This window comes from Marmota marmota, unplaced genomic scaffold, assembly GCF_001458135.2.
Source record: "Marmota marmota marmota unplaced genomic scaffold, marMar, whole genome shotgun sequence".
In the NCBI taxonomy this organism is placed as follows: domain Eukaryota; kingdom Metazoa; phylum Chordata; class Mammalia; order Rodentia; family Sciuridae; genus Marmota; species Marmota marmota.
Genome location: NW_025999969.1, coordinates 5881022 through 5902471, shown reverse-complemented (window position 1 = coordinate 5902471; position 21450 = coordinate 5881022). Strand labels below are relative to the sequence as shown.

The 21450-nt window shown below is 36.7% G+C and overlaps 1 protein-coding gene across 12 annotated transcripts in view; it reads right to left on the bottom strand.

Annotated features, from left to right (window-relative positions):
- Tp63 (tumor protein p63) overlaps nucleotides 1–21450 on the bottom strand; it is a 212560-nt gene that overhangs the window by 13570 nt on the left and 177540 nt on the right. For 7 of the 12 annotated variants that reach the window (XM_015499990.2, XM_015499991.2, XM_048804064.1 and 4 more), the window contains 6 exons: nucleotides 14912–15098; nucleotides 12597–12712; nucleotides 11438–11547; nucleotides 10645–10781; nucleotides 8857–8939; nucleotides 5743–5879 (listed from right to left, as the gene is read on the bottom strand). In XM_015499990.2, coding sequence (XP_015355476.2) covers nucleotides 5743–5879; nucleotides 8857–8939; nucleotides 10645–10781; nucleotides 11438–11547; nucleotides 12597–12712; nucleotides 14912–15098 — 770 coding nt within the window. The remainder of the gene's footprint in view (nucleotides 1–5742; nucleotides 5880–8856; nucleotides 8940–10644; nucleotides 10782–11437; nucleotides 11548–12596; nucleotides 12713–14911; nucleotides 15099–21450) is intronic. The other 5 variants (XM_048804062.1, XM_015499992.2, XM_048804065.1 and 2 more) reach the window with 1 other exon arrangement.

The following is a 21450-nucleotide window of genomic DNA, read 5'->3' as shown; positions in this document are numbered from 1 at the left end:
CAGAAATTTCTCCTTTTCAAGAATTTTATGAAGAAGAAATGAGGTAGGGCTGTAGTAGATAGCCATGCGTATATGTCTGAATCATCTGTGGAACTTATTAAAAAAAAAACTGCATTTCTCAGATCATTTCTGAGACCAAGTTGGGATCCAGGCATATGTATTTTTAACGGGTTCCAAAAGCGGATTCATTTGAGAGTTCTGGATACAGGGTAGGTCACAGTGCTTCATACAATGCTTGGCATAAGGGTTACTGGACTCAACTAATTGAAAAAGGGAGTGCAGAAACAAGAATAAACTTTAAGCTTTCACAAAATGTCATCTGCCCAATTATTATACTTCATTACTGTTCATGTCTAGCCAAACGATGAAGTATGAAGAAATGTGATCTTATCTCAGTATGGGGGTTGTGTCATCATCCGTTTGTGAACTATTAATGAGAATTTTGTATGGTGCCCAGATTGAGATGGATAAATACCTTAATCCTTTCAGTCACAAACTTGGCCTATAAATGCGTATATCAAATTCATGACAGCAACTTTTGCATAATTAAGAAATCAATTGTGCCACAAGGATGCCAGGAACAAGGTCTTTTATTTTGCTAAAGGTTGTGCAACTCCATGAACTGTTCGGGAACTATTTCCCAGACTGGCTTTTTGAATCCTACTTGTTTACTCCTTTCAGAGGAACAAAGCCATTTTTACTTAGTTAGCACTGAGAACTAGTAAACCATCAAAACCCGGTACTATCTCAACAAAATCTGCCAAAATACAAATTGGTGTGGAAGCAACTTATTGCCAACTAAAGAACCAGAGCTCTGACTCCTTGTTTGGATATTAAGGTTTGGTGCTTCTCTCTCAGCAAACAGCAGGCAGCAGCATGGGACAGCAAGCAACAATCAAGGTGGTATGCAATCATGATAAGAGATTATAGACCATAGGAGTTTCAAACTTAAGACCTAGAACTGAGAGCATCCTAGGATGGGATGTGCAATGCAGAGAAGTGATGTAATCTGCATTTTATTAATCTTTGAGTTTTTTCTTCATAACCAACTCAGAGCTAATAAACCTCAGCCTTGAAAGCATAGTTATGAAGTTCAAAAGTAACACTGCGTATTCTGTAAAATCCAGTGCATTTTCACTACAGCTATCAGGTTGAGCCATGTGAAACTGCCAATATTTATGTTTTTTTTTTTTTCATCTGTAAGGATAGCAATTTCAAACAAATATTCTGTGAATGTGGGGGATGTCTAGCCAAATATAGAAACATAACACTAATAACTTCTATTTATTTACATATTTATGTCTTTGGTTTTCACTCATGTTAATAGCCTTTAAAATATTTCTTACTTCTCACAACATGGATACATGGAGCTGTAGAAAAAAATATTAGTACTCTTGAAGATAACCATAGACAAATGAGCTTAAAGAGTTACACCTTTAAATCAAAACCGCATGAATAAAATCTCAACTGACATATAACAAAGACTCCAAAATGGGAATTGATACTTGCTTTAGTTATAGTATTACAACTCACTGAACTAGTGAAACAAACCAAACCATTATAAAGAGCTCTATGTTCTAAATTTGATTCAGTCTTAACTGTATTATGAATTGGCTATGAAATCACAGATGTAGTTTATTGGGCCTCAGTTTTCCTACTTGTGCTGCAAAGGGCTGGAACTGGGCTCTGGCCAATCCTGCTCTGTTGCAATATACTCTGACTTGTGTTACTAATGAGGCACCATCATTGAGTGACCCTGAGAGAGAAGGAAACTCAAAGTGCACCTCAGGATGTCTCAGATTTGTATTTAGATTTAAATGGAATTTATCCCATAGAAACTAGAAAAGAAATTTTCCAGAGGAAAGCAAGAGTTAGGCTAAGCAAAGCTCTAACAGTCACGTTGTCCTGAGAATAGTGGAAGCTAAGAAGGAAGGTCAGCTACAGAAAAGAATAAAAAAGAAATAGCACGAGTCTGAGATATAAAAGTCAAAAGACTGCCGAATAGGTGTCAAGCAGCTTGTGAGCTGTTTTGCTATGAGTTAATGCCCCTTAGAAATACAAAGACAAGGAGTCTAGCACAAAAATGGGCTCCACTTTGTCCTCTCATTAGAATCAGTCTTCTATAAACATAATGGCCTGTATTTATACCAATATGGGCAAGTTAACGAAAATCAAATTTCTTCTTAAAAAATGGAAAGCCTACTTTTATCTGTCTGTAACAATTTGACTCACAGCAACTCAGTATAAAATCTATCTTTCCTAAAACCTATGATCATGAAGGTAATTGTGAAGGAATTTATAAAAAAGGAAAACCATGCACAAATGAAAAGCAAGCAGAGAGAAAATACACAGTGGGAAAGCAATAGAAGTAATTAAAGTGGAAATATTTTACTGCCACCTTGTAGAAAGTGTATTCCCTTTCCACAAATTTTCTTTCTAGTATAAAGAAAAATATAAAATTGATTCCTTACCAGAATAAAATTGATACTATGTTCTGGAAAGGAAATGTTGAGCTATGACAGGCATTTTCCAAGCTGATTTACTCTTTTAACTTTATTGCCAGAAAATTAGATTTCCATTTTTCTTTGTCTAGTCATTCATGGTCTTTCATGAAGATTTGCATGAAAATTAAAGAGCTGAAAAATTCAGCTGAAAAATAAAGCAACTGGAGAATTTATATAGATGCCTATCAGTCACTGGGACCCAAGTATGTATAATGTTACAAAGGAATAATTAGACCAAATGTCTATATTTTGCAAAGATTTCATTTTGTAGTTAGATTTCCATGCATAAGTTATCACAGCTGTAAGATAACAACTCAAAACCATGCGTATCATACTTTCAAATGAACAACCCGGAAAACTACAAGCTATTATTTCCCCACTATTATCTGTGGTTATGTGTGCAAAAAGGTGCAAATATGTTCCTAAAATCTTTTGAGCTAATTTTATGGGCACAATGCATTTTCTTCTCTGATGAAATAGATCATTTTATAAAACATATATAATAAAAAAAGTTCCCTTTGGAGCAAGCCAATCAGACAACAATCATGGGGAAAACTCATTGTGTAGGGATACAGGCTATGTATTTTCAAGTATACCATGTAAACAACACAAATAGCATCTGTCCCTGATTGATGTCAATCCTACTGGATTGTGAAATCTCTAAAATAAAGACATTGTACTATCCCTTCTCTTGTATAATCTATACAGGCTATTTTAAATTGTCATATTAATTTACACAATGCTGAGAATAAATTTCCAGAGCTCTCTTCAAATTCAAAAGGAATTTTGGTTTGGAAGGCACCACTGAATTGTAAACCACGAGAAGGCATGAGCTCCATTTTTCTCATTTCTATCTTAATGCTTTCACGTAGCAGATCTTCAGCAAACACTTGTGTGATCAAGTCAACTATTATAGTCTTATCTGATAAAGGAACCGGTGTTATTACCCATTTTATATTTGGATAGACAGGCCTCACTTTCTAAGATCACACACACACACACACACACACACATACATATACACATACGTATGTACATACATACACAAGAGATCTCAGTTATAGGCTACTGTAGTTTTTGTTAGTTAAGGCAATGTCATTTTAAAACTCACATTAGGATTTTCTAAAACCTTTTAATAGCTGACAATATACATACTAGCTCCTGAATACACATATGCAATAAAAACTGCACTTCAAGAAGCAATGGAAGAGGGGCCACTTATTTATCTATCAGAGTGTTTGGCAAACTATAGAAAATGGGTCAAATCTGGCGCATAAGGTAACAATGGATTTTACATTTTTCAACTGGGTAATATTTAAAGAGTGCTGTTCATGTCATGTAGTAAAAATATGAAATTCAAAATTCAAGACCCATAAATAAAGTTTTATGGTAACAGCCATCTCATTCATTCATGTATTATCTGTAGCTACTTTTCTGCTACAAGAGCAAAACCAAGCAGTTGCAAGAGACTATATGAACTAAAAGCCTAAAATATTTCCTAACAGTGCTCTACATAAATAATGTTTACCAATCCCTGTGCTAAATGGTCAGAACCTTCCCTATTATCTGGAGTAAACAAACAAAGAAACAAAAAGGAAACGGTAGCACAAAACAACTAGTACAGCATGACATGTCACTATACTCTGTTCCAGAGTGAACCAAAAGCAATTTGGGACATTTTATAATTCCAAGATATATGTGTCTTGGGGAAGGGACTTATCCCTTCTGGGTCTGTAAATGATGTTTCAGTTCTCTGTTTCTTTGATCCCTGTTGTATGATTTTATAAGAACTAAACTGATTTTGCACTTGAATATATTAACATATATTTCCATCTGATACCCCCAAAAGCCATATGATTTGCAATAGGAATTCTGTCTGCAACCCCAAGCTCTAATTCTCCATTGGAATATAGTCTCCAAGGAACCACCTGATTAAACATCCTGATCAGCCTTATGTAAAACACCATATAGCTATGAAATGCAAAACTTTCATACTGAAAGTAAATGATGAAATCCCTTCCAGCCAGAAAGTGTATTAAATGCTCAAATAGCTTAAAGTCCTTTGAAGAGAGAGCATGAGTGTTTCTTATCCTCCTGCTGTTCCCCACACACTGAAGACAATGGATACTCAGCAAGTGCCTCCTGTCTATCAGAGCTGTACTCCAGACACCTCAACCACATTCATATTTATTAAAGAAAGAATAAGGAGTCCTTTTCATTATACTTATCATATTCCTGTAATAGCTACTAACATCAGAGAAAACTATTATTGATTGTTCATTTACCCTTTATTTAAAAGGTCATCTTTGCCTTAAAAAGGTAATTTTGGCTTCATTTATTTTTGCCTAAAACATTAAATGTTTGGGTTTCTCAAATGTGCATATATATATGTCATGTGGTAAAAACATGAAATTCAAAAATTCAGGACCCATAAAGTTTTAGTTAGAATATATATTTCTATCTATCTATGTTCATTTATCTATAGAAACTCTGTCAATACTTCTAGCACACATTCAATTAAGTGATTATTCTTAATCACTAAAAGGTAAGTGTAAAGAGAGTCCTGATTGGTCAACTTTTCATTGATTTATAAGAGTTATTCTATTCTTGTTAGTCATAAAAAATTAACATCATCAAAGATCCAAGAGTCAAGGTGGAACTTAATATATAAACTGGCTATGTGTATATGCTAATCTCTCCTGCTCATATAAAAACGTGGTGCTAGAAGACAGTCTAGAGCAAGGATGCTCAAACATGGCCACATGGTATTACACTGTCCTTCTGCACTTGGGACATTTTCCCAAGGAACATACAGTGGGTCTCAGAATCCTTCTCCACAAACCATTCAAACAAGTCATGGTGTACTAAAAGCTCTTCACTCTCTAAAGTCTATGGTAGTGTTCCTAAAAATGGATTGTGCATTTCAGGAGATGAACAAAAAAATCCATCAGGATGAAATAAGATTTTATGTTTTTAAATATACATGTTATTACTATAATCAAGCATTAGTAACTCTGTTAGTATGAGTTTCTGTTTTTAATTTCAAAACATAGACAAAACTTGTCAAAGAGAAGGTTACGATAAGGCACACAGAAAGCTCAAACTGAAAAATAAGTGCCACAACACCTCATCTGAAGCTATTATGATCTGCTACACTGCCCATCAACATTCTATTGCTGGTGTACATAAGCAGTCACGCTTGCCCATGCCTCCTTGAATGACAGATGGACATACTCACTGTTTCTGAAGTAAGTGTTGGTGCTGTTGCTGCTGCTGCTGCCTGTATGTTTCAATCGTGTGCTGAGGAAGGTACTGCATCAGCTCCAGGGACTCTTTGATCTTCAACAGCATTTCATAAGTCTCTCGGCCCCTCACCTATGTAAGGGAGAAGAAGGAAAGATGGGACAATGAAGAACTGTAGAATTGTTAGAAATGCAGTCAGTTTTCCTTATGCATGGATTCTGTATTTGTAACTTCACCTGCTTATTAACATTTATGTGTGACATGAAAATCAATACTCTTGGCACTTGCAATGGTCATTCACAGACACGCATGGTGATGAAAAGCTTGCGTCACCTGTGCTTGTTCCCAGCTGGGGGTGAACAAGGAGAAGGACTGCCTTCTTGTTGCTGCTCTCATGTTGCAAACAGTGTCCTTTTCGTGGTCTGTTTAGTAGCATACATTTCACATTTTTGTTCTTTTTGTTGGTAATTTTGCTGTATTAAATGTCCCTAATACAATGCTAAAGGGCTGTTTTATGTCCCTATGTGCAAGGCCATGCTGTGCTTTATGGAGAAAATACTTGTGTTAGATAAACTTCATTCCAGGCATCAATTATAGTGCTGGGGGCCAGGAATTCAATGTTAATGAGTCAAAGTATATATTAAATAGGATGTCTTTATACAGAAACACATGTAACACCTGGTTATGTACTGATCTGTTGATGTGATGTTGGGACCAGAGATTCACAGGAACCTAATCTTTTATTTCCCCTAGGAGCAATGGTTAACTATTCATAAATATAGTTTTCATAACAACTTCATAAAACATAACTACCATAAGAAATAAGAATCAACTCTGGAAGAACGAAAAGTTTTCAGCAGAGACAAAATGTGCTTCCTTTTAAAAGAAGCTCTTAAAAGCTTAAAAATGTTAAGACAAAGGCCAGGAACAGGATGAGGTGAGCGGGGTCCTGAGTGTGAGTGCCTATTTCAATTGACATTGCTAGGTACTTTGCCTGCTTCAACCCAGTCCCCAACCTGAGCACACAGTGCAGAATTGACCAGAATTTGAAAATGGAAGGAGGCTCTCTCCCTTGTGCTGGGTTAAATCCCAGCCCTGGGGGCCCTTCACTGAGCAGCTTTGCCTGCCCTTCCTCTTTTGGTCTGCAACCTGATTTCTTCCTGTGCATCCATAGCTCCAGCCTCACTCCACTGAGGCATGTATCTCATTACTTTGTAACTGCCCATGTGCTCAGTGGAAGACTAGCTCTCTGAAGGCAAGAACTGTGTCCTACTGCTCTCTAATTGCCCAAGGTCTGGCCCATTTCTCCCTTAATGAATACCACGAAACACATGCTGAATTGATAGAGTTGTTACCCCCACCCACACATGCACTTAAATTTTGCTTATTTTCCCAAATTTCAACATGTAACCCATTACAGGGTACTTCCTAAATTAAAATTTCACTAACTTTTCAGAGAATTCCCATGTTATAGGCTGAAAATAGTAAGTATTTTGAGATATTTTATATATCAGGGTAATGCTTTACCTAAAGGTCACAAATCCATTGCCATAAGTAGCCTGAGAAACAAGACACTGAGAAGCTCAGCTGATTCGATGTTTGACTGGTTGATTGGTTGACTGGTTGTCTGTTGCCCAAGGGCCAGGACCCAGGGAAGGTGTGGAGCAAGATGTGACACACCTAAACCTGTTGAGTGGCTTTAGCTTAGATCCCAGGGCGGCAGCTCGCAGAGGCTCTCTTGGCCCAGCTTGCCTGTCTCATGTCACTTAGATGGCATTTAGGATTATAGTGAGCACCAAAATTTATTGCCACTCTAGATGACAAAGACCTAAGATAGTAGAAATTCAATGAACTACAACCATAATCTAATTAAGTAAGGTTATTAGTGACCCTGAGAACTGGGCCAAGCCTCTGACTATTCACATATAATTGAAGATTCTGCCTTGCTAGACTGTTTTGTGTTTTTTTTTTTGTTTTTTTCTGGTACTAGTGATTAAACTCAGAGGTACCATACCACTGAGCCATATCCGTGGTTCTTTTCATTTTATTTTGAACAATCTTGCTAAATTGCCCAGGCTGGCTTTGAACTTGTGATCCTCCTGCCTGAGCTTCCCCAGTATCTGGGATTACATGTGTGCACTCACTGTACCTAGTTGCTTGGCTTTCAATATTACACTCCCCAAAAAGAAAACGAAAGTTCCCAACACCTAGAAATGATTAATGCTTGAGGAAATGGAGTGCTTATTACCCTGATTTGAATATTATGCATTGTACACAATGTATCCAATTATAATGTACCCCTTAAAGAAGTACAAATATTATGTCTCAATAAAAAATAAGGAATCACATTCAATATGTGATTTCTTAATTCTATAATTGCTATATTTCAACTTTGTGAACTTTTTCTGACAAAATTTGCATACTAAATTGTTATGTCCACACTGTCTTGTCTTATCATTCACAGATAATAAAGTACAAGTTTATTTTAAATACCTGGGATACAAAAATATTGTTAGGAGGGTATCATTGTTTGGGAGAGAAGATAAGTAGAGAAGCTCATGCTATTAAAATATTTCAACTATGAAGGAGAAGGGTAATTTCTTGAATTTAAAAAAAAATAGATATATTCTTTTTGCTTTATTTTGATACCTCCCCCTACACATTATGGACTGAACATTTATGTCTGTCCATAAACTTCATACCCTAACCCTCAAAGTGATATTAAGATGTGGGGTCTTTGGTAGGGTATATAGATCACTTAAGTGGAACCTTCATGAAGATTAGTGCCCTCATGAAAGAGACTCTGGAGAGCTCTCTGGCCTTCTGTACACCTGTGGGCCATGAGATGAAGGCAGTTTGCAACTCAAGAGGGCCCTTTCCAGAGCCTGACAGGCTGGCACTTTGATTTTAGACTTCTGATCTCCAAAAGAGTGAGTAATAAATTTCTGTTATTCATAAGCCATCTCAGCTATGTTACCTTGTTGCAGCTCCAAATTGACTAAGATAGCTTCTATCTCACCACCATAGATAATTGGACGACTATCATTAGTAAAATCTCGGTAGGAGATTGGTAAAATAAGGCAATCATGAACATCCACAGGAGACTCACTGGTAGATATAACAGCTCATCATCTGGGGATCTTCGTTTCTTGATGGATGTCATCTGGATGCCATGTGTGTTCTGACGAAAAGCTGGTGGAAGAAAAAGGCAAATTTCATCCTGGGAACATTTGTGAAGCAAATGACATACATTAAACATATTGAGTTATTAATATTAATATTCATAACATTTAATAACACATGCTGAACAAACATGTAGCTCCAGCAACACCCATGACATTGGTCCTAAGCATCCATTTAATTGGTGATGGTTACTTTTACATTAAATGAAATTTTACCAATAATGGGGTAGGGAAAGGTTGGAAGCAATAAGTGAAAGAAGGAAATTCAGGATGCTGGGAAATGTCCTTTAGCTTAAGTTATGAGGCAAGAAACCTCTGCTTTGCTCATTTGTGTGTGTCTGTAAAGAGTTATTAGGAAAAAAAAGAAGAATCACTTCTGCATTTCATATTTTAGGTCATTTATTTCCTAAAGAGGCAAATGAATGTTACATAGACTGTCTTGCTAATGGTAAAGTGAGGGAATTAATGGGTGATCAATTCCTAAGTTTCCCAAAATTAAAAGTGATACCCATCCAGGATCCAGTGGACAGAGACTATCCTTCTACCAAAAATCAGTCTATTCTTACTTGAAATCATTAATTTATAGATAGAGTACTTAGGGAAGAGTTAGGAACTATGCCATCAGGCAGGCTAAAGAGTACATTTAGAATGGAAATATTTATCTATCTATATCATATATACGATTTTTTGAGGAAAGAGCAGAAAAAGGGAGAGCTCCATAGAAAAAAGCATATCATACTAAACAGAAGTTGATGGTGATGAATTTGTTTGTAAAGTATAATACAATTTTTAAATTTTTTTCGGATACTAATCAGTGATGATTAAACCCTTTTTAATAAAATAAGTCATAGTGTACTGGTATACTTTAAAATACTTGTAGTGCTATCCAGCTTATGCAAGCATACCTTCTAGAATCAAATTTTACCACAAGTGAGAAACACATGGGGGTCATTGGTTTTCAAACCCTGTCATTTTGAGTTCTAGGACTCTATGCAGTGGCTGCAGGTAGACCATGGAGCTGTCGACCATCCCTTCAGCCTGAATAGCTCTGCTTTCATTGATTCTACATTATAGGTTCCTTGAAATATTTTATTTGTTAAAAAGCTTCCAATGATTAAAAAACAAGTTTGAAAACGTGAAATTACTGAGGCCCCAAGAGGGTCATATATGTGAAGTCAAGACTCAATGTGACTGAAATCTACAGAGCCCCATACTATGCTTGGCAAAATTTGTCCACAAATATTATTGTTCTCATAGTCATGACATGGGCAGTGCTATTTTAGGCTTCATGCTTAATAGTAGGAAGATAAATTGATACCAACAGGCTAGATACTGGATCTCAAACTTTTGATATCATTAGAATCACTTGAATTGCCAGGCTGCACACCCAAAATTGTTGATAGAGCAAGTCTGAGGCCTAGAAATTTGCATTTCCTTCCAGTTTCCAGATGATGTTGCTGCTACCTGTGTGTTGGTCACCTTCTAAGGACTCTTGTACTAAGAAATCTGGGCACAGACTGTGTTTGTAAAGCCACAGTGTTACACCTGGGATTCACCTCAGCGCCTCCAACAGGTTAGGCCTTCTCTCACCGTCTCTCAAGTCATATTTGCTGCTGACATGCACAGGTCTCACCCTACATCTTCTCCAACATCACCCCAAGCCTTACATCTGGAGAAGACTCAGTCCTACCCCACGGGCCACTACATCTACTTACGGCGCTTCGTACCATCGCCGTTCTTTGTGCTGTCCGAAACTTGCTGCTTCCTGATGCTGTCTTCGTCTGCCTTCCTGTCTCTTCCTGGGCAAGCACAGATCCGGGCCTCGAAGCAACGGCGGCCCAGGACCTGCCCACTAGGAATCAGAGAAGAGAAGAGGAAGGGGTTAAAGTCAGAGAATTTGAAGGCCTCCTGGAGTCCTCCCATTTCTGTCCCCACTGCACATAGGCACCCTCACCACCCGTTCCGTGTGGCTGCTCTGAGGAAGGACCTGGAGCACTTGGCAGAACACGAAAGTGCTTCTATGCCACAAGCAATATTAGTAAATAACATTCCATTTGTTCTGCAAAGAACCTCCAAGCCATTAGCAGAACAGCTGTATTTAGCTACATATTTTGAAGGAAACTTGAGTTAAGCCAGTGGATGTCTTAGGATAAAATCCCCTTAGGCAGCCCAGACTTACTCAAAGAAACTGTTAAATGCCTTGGGGCCACATGAAAACAAACACTGTCTAATCAAAAACAATTCCAGTCAAATGTCAAGAATTCAGGTATAAAGCAACTTATACACCTTCCCAGCTCTTCTTTCCCTTCTACTTTTACCCACCCTCTTCTGTCTTCACCTTCTGTGATCTTTTATAGTTAGTGTTTACAGCAAGAATCTAAAGCACAAAGGACAAAATCAAGGGCAGCTCTCCACTGCGCATGCAAAGTTAATCATAAAACAGACAATTTCACTCTGTCCTCTGCCTGTGATCATTTGTAAAATGACAGCTCTACACATGCCACTTACTCTCTGGTTTCTAGAGTAACAATGATTAAGATTGGACGGCGGTTCATCCCTCCAACACAACTGCTGTTACACATGAAATTGTATAAGACTGTCGTGAATTCAGTGCCAACCTGAGAACAGGAGAAAGAAAAAATCTGTATTAATGGTAGTTCAAACTGATGTTCTTTTTTCTCAGGTTTTCCCTTTCTTGAAAGAACTCTATTTCTAAAGAAGGGAGAAGCTTCCTTCTAGGAAGGAAAACTCTGAAAATCCATTGTAAATTCCTCTAGGCTTTGCCTTCTAGAAAGCTGCAAGCTCATGTTGGCAACATTGGACAAGACATAGGTAAGATAAGCTTTAACAGCTCTTTGATCTTTAATCCCATTCATATACAAACAGAACCAAATCACCCAATTCAAATAGGCTATACTCAATACAATAATATTCCCGAAAGGGAAGAGCTAAAAAGAAAATCACCACAAACAGCAGCACTGCTCCAAGGATATTTTTCTTATGTAGACAAAACAGTATGACACAGATTTGATTATACAGTCCCATAACTAAAAACCCTGGATCTTCAAAGGTCCTCCAAATTAAATAAAATAGTCTGAAGTGTCTAAAGTGCTCATTCACGGTTAAGGCAACTGAAGCCCAGAATAGAGAATCATATGCCAAAGATCCTCACAGCAAACCAAAGAACTTTGGTCTAGTTCCTCCTGTTGCTTTCCACTCCACTACTCTGCTCTACACAACAGATTTATAAACTTGCCCTTCTGGTGAGTTGAATTTCAGCTAAGAGATTCCTTTTAGGGACTCCCATTTATATACTAGTGTAAGAATACTTACATTCATTACTGGGGCATGTCCACTACCAATTGCCAGTTGGATAAAACAATATCATTTGTAAACCCATTTTCCAGTTCAATCGTTATCTGGATGGGAACATGAATGGGAACACGGGTATGGAGCCATGTTCCCAAATTAATTCAGTACGTATTTAGGAGTTATGAAGGGGAGGAACATGGAAAAGAGAGACAGAAGGAATACAAAAAGTTGCATATTTGATGATAAGGACTAAGAAAATAATTAGTGCCAGAAATACTCTGTCATCAAAACTAACACTTCAGAACTACCTCAGTCAGTTGGTTAATCATTTTTTTTTTTTTTTTTTTTTTTTTACCTGGGGTGGTTCATAAGGTACCAGCACACTCTGTCTTCCTGTGATGGGGTCTTCTACATATTGGGCATGGCTGTTCCCTTCCACTCGAATCAAATGACTAGGAGGGGCAATCTGTCCTGCAGAACAACAAAAGACAAAACAGTTAGTTTGCTTACTCTCACAAGAAAGAAGACAAAACAAAACCACATAGATAGCATTCTGGTGGCCAAAAGAAAAAGGAAAAATATATGCTTGAAAAAGGAACGATCCTGTTGCTAGATATCTAACACAGGTGGATATCTCAATCTTGATGGCAGAAGGAAGGGCTGTAATGCTCTTCTCTAACTGAGGGAACAGTCCTTGCTTTGAAGTTTAAGGTTAACTATTCAAACTGTTATGAAATTGTATGACCACATCAATTACCTCATCCATGGAGGGGATTTTGCCATATTCCATAGAAAATGGAAGAAAACCAAGCAATGCTATCCCGAAGTCTGAATAGCAAAGATACTAAGTAAGAGGACTGGAGATATAGTTCAATGGTAGAGCGTCTACTTGGTATATGCAATGCCCAGAGTTCAATCTCCAGCATGGACAAGAAATCAAACAAAAAATCTAAATAAGAAGCAGAAGATTGGAAGGACACGCTTGACCTTCACTTTGCTTATTTCTTTCTCCTTTTCCATCTTAGGCCTTGCTTTGGTTAAAAAGATAAGAAACTTGCTGGAAAGACTGTGTTGAAAGAGTCCCAGGTTGGAGACAAGAAAAGGCAAGCAAGTTTTAAAAGGAGCCTAGGCAAAGTCTTACAAAATTGTAATAGTTGGCAAGTCTCCAAAAGAAAGAAACTGCTCCAAGAATTAGCAGCTATAAAGCTGTTCTTAACTTCTGCCTCTGTAGTTCTGTTCTATGAAAACTACTGAATAAAAGTAAAAAGCTAGGTCAAGAAGTGCTCTTCAGCATCATTTATCTTGATCCAAACAAAACAACTATTATGTGAAAAAATTGAGAAAATATTTTTTAAATCGTCATTTTGATGGAACACAAGCATTTTAGGTAAACTGATAATGAAGCCTATCTACATGGAATGTTCTTTATGCAAATTGTTAAGCGAAAGGCAAGATGTGAAGGCATGGCTAAGGCAGCCATGTGGGCAAGAACTAAGAACTAATGTGTGAAGAAGAGTTGTGTGAAAGAGAATTTTGGGTTTATTTTCTTCTTTTAAATTTATCCATTCTCTTTCTTCCTTTAGCAATTTTACTCTATTACCTGCTCTATATTAACGTATTCTAACTACCTACCAATATTGGTTTCTAATATTTTTACATGAAGTATCCCAACTCCCAACCTTTTCTGCACCATCACTAGGCTTTGATGATTCATTATGTTTTCTCCCATTTTCTTTTCTACTTCTCCAATAAGTTTCCCACAAGTCAGATCCAAGGGAACCCTTAGAGGTTCTACAAAGCTGTGGTGCTCAGAAGATGGGGGTGGTGCATACATGGACATAGAGCTTAAGTGAAGTCCTCCAGAAACTTGTCCTTGACTCCTGGTCCTCCATCTGACTACCCCATCTTAGGTTCTAAATCTTCCGTTTCCTCTCCTTACTCCTCTTACCCATTATTTTCCTTCTCATTTCTTTTTATTCCCCATTTTCTCTTTAATTTTGTTCGTTATTTCTCCCCATCCCCCTGCCCCCTCTTGCCCTTCCAGCTCTCCACTCATCTAGACTTGAAAGTCACTCTGGGAAAAGCACAAACATTAAAGAACACTATAGCCTGGGCCGAGCAGAATAACTATCACACTGTTCTGCTTACACCCTCTCATAAAACAAAAACAGCAAGAAAAACAAAGCAGAACAAAATAAAACAAAAGGAAGGAAGCAGTAAGGAGCAGAGAGACCAGTCTAGGTAATTCAGTAACCGCTAATATTAAATTAAATAGTTTAAACACTGTAAAAGCCACTTTTTTTTTTTTTGTTACCAGGGATTGAACTCAGGGCACTGGGCCACTGAACCACATCCCCAGCCCTACTTTGTATTTTGTTTAGAGAAAGTGTCTGAGATGCTTAGTGCCTCGCTTTTGCTGAGATTGGCTTTGAACTCTTGATTCTCCCTGCCTCAGCCACCCAAGCTGCTGGGATTTCAGGTGTGCACCACCACACCTGGCAAGACCACAAATTTATGTCATTATACTCAGATACTCAGTAAAAAAGGAGGCTGAGCTGACATTTGATTGCAGAAGCCTGAACCAGGTAGACAGGAACCAAATAAAAGGCTCCCAGGATTTTTACCTTCAAGGAGCTCATTTAAAGAGACACAGATTCTAATCACCCTTACCCTCATTGAATTCACGGCTCAGCTCATGGTTGGGGCAACGCTTCACCACTTCAGTGACGTGTTCAGCTTTCTTGTAGACAGGCATGGCACGGATGACAGCTCCCTGAGGAGGTGGGGTCATCACCTTGATCTGGATGGGGCATGTCTTTGCTATTTGGCAGTACAGTTTCTTCAGCTCGGTGGAATACTGCTTGGAGACGGGGCCAGAGGTGCAGGGAAGGAGAGAGCCAACAGGAGATATTGTTACATTCCAAATCACAACAGTCAAAGCATGCCCACTTTTTATAGGCTTTATAGCTGCATGATATCACTGTTACAATATACATGATATTTGGCAATCTTATTAGAGGAAGTTATATTCATTAACCAAATCAAAACTTTTTTTCTCTGTAAACAAAATATTATGTTGCTAAAGGTAGCACATTTGTGCCATTATTTCCTACTATACTGTCTTTAGAATGAAGAAATTTAGGTTCAGAGGAGTTAAAAAAAAATTATGCCATGAGTAACTTCACTGCTCACCAAAAAATGAACAGAAATATAATACTTTCATATGCAGAGTGATACTGACCAACAAAACTATAAAGATAGCTTTGTGCTTAATAAATTATAATTAATTCTGCCCTTATAACTCTAGAGATATTCACAGGAATTGGTGTTTGTAGAATGCTTTTTGAAGACAGAATATCTGGCAGAGAATGAAGGTAATTTATCTGATGTCAAGCAGCTAGAATACTGTTAAGCATGAGCACCCGCAAACTATTGCACTGATCTTCTGATGTCATAAGCAAAAGAGAACGCAAGAGCTGGGAGAAGGCTTTTGTTTCTATGCTCCTCAAAATGACAGGCATCGTGTAACACAGCTGATCACAGCAGTGAAAGGAGCCAGATGTAGCTCTTTTCCCTCACAGTGACTGAAGTTTCCTCCCCACTCTTCCTTCTTCAAGGAAAGGAAGTTCAGTGGAGGTTAGTTAGTTGGAAAACTGAAAAAAACAAAACAAAAAAAAAAGAGTGAAGAAAGCATGAGACCTAGAACAAGGACAGCATGAGTCCCATCCTGCGTCCTGCATTGCTACCCTTTCTCCTCTCTGAGCCAGAACAGAAAGCCTTCATGCTAATCTTTCACTGTACTAAACCTTGCTCTCTGGGTCTTCATTCTGACTCACTCAGATGCTGGGATGAAACCACCCAGGCACTGGAAATCCTGGCCAAAAGTGGGGCACCTGGTAACATGTAACCAAACAAAGGGTAAACACACTTACAAGCTGCTGTCATCAGTCGGCAGCAACATCCTTCCAGGGGAGGGACACAGGGGAGCAGCAGCCAGAGTGGCAAAAAGATTCGTTATTGATAGTCTCACCCCAACTCACCCTAACTCAACCTATAGGCAAACAGCCTAGCAAAGAGCACATTTTAAATGATCGATTTATCTCTTCCTTTTGAAATATAATGTTTATTTAAACAATATTTCTTTTTCTCTCAACCATTTCAGACATATGAATTTTTCAGTTAAAGACTTCCTAGTGCTAGAAGAGTATTGTGAAATCAGTCCCCCATGCCCACAGGCTAAGGATTAAATGCAGCAAAAGGGTTTTACATAGCTGGGAGATACAGGAAACATTCCAAAAAAAATCAACCACAGAAATAAAATTCTACTTGGGAAATACTGAATAAAATGTAGATATATGTGTTTTGCCCTTGTGTTTTCAAATCATTACAAAGGCATTGTTTTCAGACATATTAAGAGTTCACTTTTATGGAGAAGTCTAAGGCAGTAAGTTTCAGACATATTAAGAGTTCACTTTTATGGAGAATTCTAAGGCAGTAAGTGCATCCATCAGCATTTCAGTTAGGAGATAAAAACTCATAGTTAGAATTATGTATCCTTTATCAAATGAACCTAACAAAAAATGACTGAAAAATCAGTCTGACAGCTATCACCTGAAGCCAAATAAGGCATTCTTTCAAGTATGTAAAGATTGCAAAAAAAAAGAGTAATGTTCAGAGTAGGACAGTTTCTTAGGAGAAACATTCCATAGCAATAATTAATATACTATAAATCAAATTTGACAGTCTAAAGTACAGAAGTACCAAGAATAAGGTTAGGCATCATCAAAAACAAATCCTTGCTCATTCTCAGGGTAATGGTAATCTAAGTTAGGTAATCTAAGTTATAAGTTAACTACCAATAATAGATTCACTAATTATTGAGTTCTGTTATTAGAAATTCAATCCTCACAACTGCACTACGAGGAACATATTACAGGTATACAATGACTTAGCTGAAACCCTTGGGGCCAGAAGTTTCAGAATTCAGAATTGCTTAGCAGTTGGAAGGGGAGTAAAGTTCATATATCAAATATGATAAATACCTCCATCAGCAATTAAAGCAGTACTCCATCATACCCAACATTAACATTTCTGTAGGATTCATAAATATTCACTTGGAGAGGGAAACCATGATAAAGCCTCACAGTTCAGGCTAGATTTCACTACCAAATCACAATGCCACAAAGTCAGAAAATTAAAACAAAACAATTTTGAGTTTTCAAAGCTCTTTGAATTTCAGAATTGCAGATAACAGATAATGAACCTGTATTATTATCTCCATTCTATAGATAAGAAAATCAAGGCATAGAGAAGACATGCCTGAGGTCACAAAGAAGATCTACTCTGTCCTTGTCATGTAACAACAGTAGGTTACCTCTCTATTCTTGCAGCTCAGCAGTGCAAATTTTTGTACTTGTACATTTTTTCTAATTTACAACATTGTAGCTCTTAGAAAACTGAACTTCAAACATATACGATCTTCTCTAATGTTAAAATGGAGCTTAAAAGTATACCACTGAACATCAATAATTTTGCTCTCTTTCTCAGTAAAATGTTTGCTTGTTTAATTTCAGGAAGAGGAAGCAAGTAACACAACTGAAAAAAACCTGGGCCGGGTGGAAGTCTACCTGGGCTCTAGTGACTTCTAGTATGACTCTGGGGAATTTGAGCCTCCTTTTAGCAAGGTTTAGTAAGAACTTTATAAGGTATCCCCATCCCTTCAAACCCCTTCTCCTCTACTTTCCATCGCTTGTACTACCTCTACAAATTTTTATCACAAGCTTTTTAAACATATCATACGTTTGCCACCCACAATTCAAGTGTGCCACCCTGTAGAATATTCCTGTTTTCCCTTTGTTCTCTATCCATGTCAGGGCAATGTACATATTAAACCTAGTGGGGAATGCATCTCATGCTGCAGGCCGTATTTTCCAATGTTAGTGATGAGGGTTTCATATTTGAAAAAAATCAAAATATCTGACCAGGGCCAAGACGCCTTAAGTGTGCTGCTATTTATTAAACTAGAGGGAGTGAAGTGATCTGCCAGGATCTGTTCTTTACAAAATCGAGTCTCTGCCCCTCAATTTGCTTTTTGTGGCAAGGTGGTTTTGTGATGACATTTTACATTTTTTCCAGTATGAAATTCAGTCTCCTTGACCTATGCTATATTAATAACTCCTTAGACTTGGGTCATATCATTTATTCCTTAACAAAAGCCCTTTATATCTTTTCTAATTTTCTAGGCTTCCTTGAGATTACAAAAACTGGAAATTGATTTACATCAAAATTTTTAAATACTTTGTTGATTCAAGTTGACAAAAACTGTGAATTGGAACACCTATGAATTCTTGTAATATCTGTCTTTCTCTCTGGGATTTCCAAACTCATCTCAAAATTGCTTCCTAAGATTGACCTAAGATCCTTTATTTCTAAAGCCTCATTTGCTTTCTTGCATGGGGATTTTGTTTTAATCAACTTTACTGATGTATAAATTTCCTGTAAAAACACCAATTTTTAACTATATAAGTTGATGACTTTGGACAAAAGTGCACAATTGTAGAATAACCACCACAATCAAGATACACAATGCCTCCACTCCCTCTCAAATTATCCTTGCCTCTTTGCTGGTAATCCTTCTTCAACCCCTGTGCCTGCTTTCTCAAACCATACTTTTACTTTTTCTAAAATATTCTGTAATTGGAATAATACAGTATATAATCTTATGTGATGATACTTTTGAGATTTGTCCATGGTTTTGCATATATCATCATTCTATTTTATCTGAGCAGAAATCTGTTAGTTAGCAATTTACAAATTATTTTTAGTTTTCTCTATTATGAATAAAACTATTATGAACAGGCATGCACAAATCTTTATAAAGACATGTATTTTCATTTTTCTTGAATAAGTACCTAGATGTATGATTTTTGGGTAAGTGTATACTTAACTTTATGAGAAATTTCTGAAATGTTTTAATGTTTGACAAAGAGGCTATGCCATTCTACATTGCTGGGTTTCAAAGTCTTGCCAACATATGGTTGTGTGTGTGGGGGGGTGGGGTAGGGTGTGTGTGTTTTAATTCAAACCATTTTAATATGTATATAGCAGATTTCATTTTGGCTTAAATTAACATTTCCATGATGATTATTATGTTGAGCATCTCTTCATGTACTTATTTCATTTATAATTACATAAAATAAAAATACATTTATATTCATTTTATGTAAGTTTAGATATTCATTTTATATTCTTTTTAAGAGTATCCAAATATTTCATACGTTTTAGTTCTTTTTATTTTTTGAGGGCAGGGAGGGTGGAGGTACCAGGGATTGAACTCAAGGGCACTCCACCACTTAGCCACATCCCCAGCCCTACTTTGTATTTTATTTAGAGACAGGTCTCACTGAGTTGCTTAGTGTCTCACTTTTGCTGAGGCTGGTTTTCAATTCGTGATCCTCCTGCCTCAGCCTCCTGAGATGCTGGGATTACAGGCATGTGCCATTGTACCCAGCTTAAAAATAGAACTCTTTTTAAATTGAATTTCTAGTTGTTCATTTCTAGTATATAGAAGCATGGCTGCTTTTTATATATGTAGCATGTATTCTGTTACTTTGACAAGTGTATTTATTTGTTCTAGTGGCTTCATGTAGATAGATGCCTTATGATTTTCTATACATCAACTGCAAATAGAGTTTTACTTCTTTCAAATCTATGTGCCTTTTAATTTTAATTCTTACCTCACTGCAAGAATTGATCAAGGGTTCAATCTGCTATAGTTTCTTTTTTCAAATTAGAATCTTAGATCATTGATTTCAGCTGGTCTTGTTTTTTTAATATAAACATTTGATTCTACAAAGTTCCTTCTAAGCACACTTTAGCTATATCCATAAAATTTTGATAGATCTAAATTTAAATATTGAGGAGCATATGAATCATTCCTTTTGGGTATTCTTTTAGTTCCCTCTCATATCCAATATAATAAGTGACAATATTTAACATTTTTGGAGAAAAATAATTCTCTACATCTCATGCTTGTACCATAGGTCCATTTCTAACATATTTATTTCCCCCTTTGATTTTCTTTTACCATTTAATACAGATTTTTTCATTGCTATCCCTAGGGTTCTTATATCTCTAGGTAGGTTTCTACTGCACACAAGCATTAAGTAAAGTATTCAGTTAATTTTATAACTGAAAAATTTATATAATTTTTATATAAATTCAGTTAATTTATATATAATTTTATACAAAGACGGAATATTTTAAAGCTAAGAACTTCTTTGTTTTCACAAGTCCATTATATTGAATTTCCAATAGCTCTTTGGATGGATATTAAACACTTCAAACCTTATATTTGAAGGCTAGAAGTATCTCACCCCATAACGTTATCACTATGAGAAAAGTTATGAAGGATTAAAGACTTTTATTAACCTCTTTCCAACTTCTATTTCTACATATTATGTGCTTTTTTTTTTGAAAAGTATAATAATGTGCACATAGAAGCTCTGGCAAAAAAATTATATTCATTAACCTATAGCTATATAACATTATCATTTTGAACTTTTCTCTGTCTACTCAAACATACATACACACAACACCCTTATGTAAACTGAGGGCATAAGATAAAAAATTGAGTATTCTTTATTTAACATAAGGTGACTATTTTATAGTTTAAAAATACAATATTAAGGGGTTGCTATTAAAGTATTTAATCATATAATTCTTACAGAATAAACCAGTTTAAAAATAATACCAGTCAGGACATTTTAATACATAAATCTTTGGTACATAAATAAGTTTTAGTTAGATCTCTTGAAACGGTAATTGACAAAAACAAAACAAAACAAAAAACAGTGTTGCAGAAAAGTCCAATCTGATTTTTTTTCCATAAAATTGCTTGTTCTGCTGTCATGTGTATCTAATTAGAACAAATAAAAAAGATACATAAAAAGAAGAAGACTTATGAAGCAAAGATGGACATGGACGTAGGAAAGTTCCTATCAAATAATCCAAGCGAAAGATGAAAGAGACTGCTGGTGGAGAGGAGGTGGTGAGAAGTATCTGGTTTCTAGGTATATTTTCACCAGATTTGCCAATGGATAGGTTGGGATGGGAAAGAAAGGGAAGACAATGTATTCAACTAAAGCAGGGAAGAAAAATGTCATAGTAGCAGTGATATTTAAACTAGGCTTTACAACTCAAGTTATCAT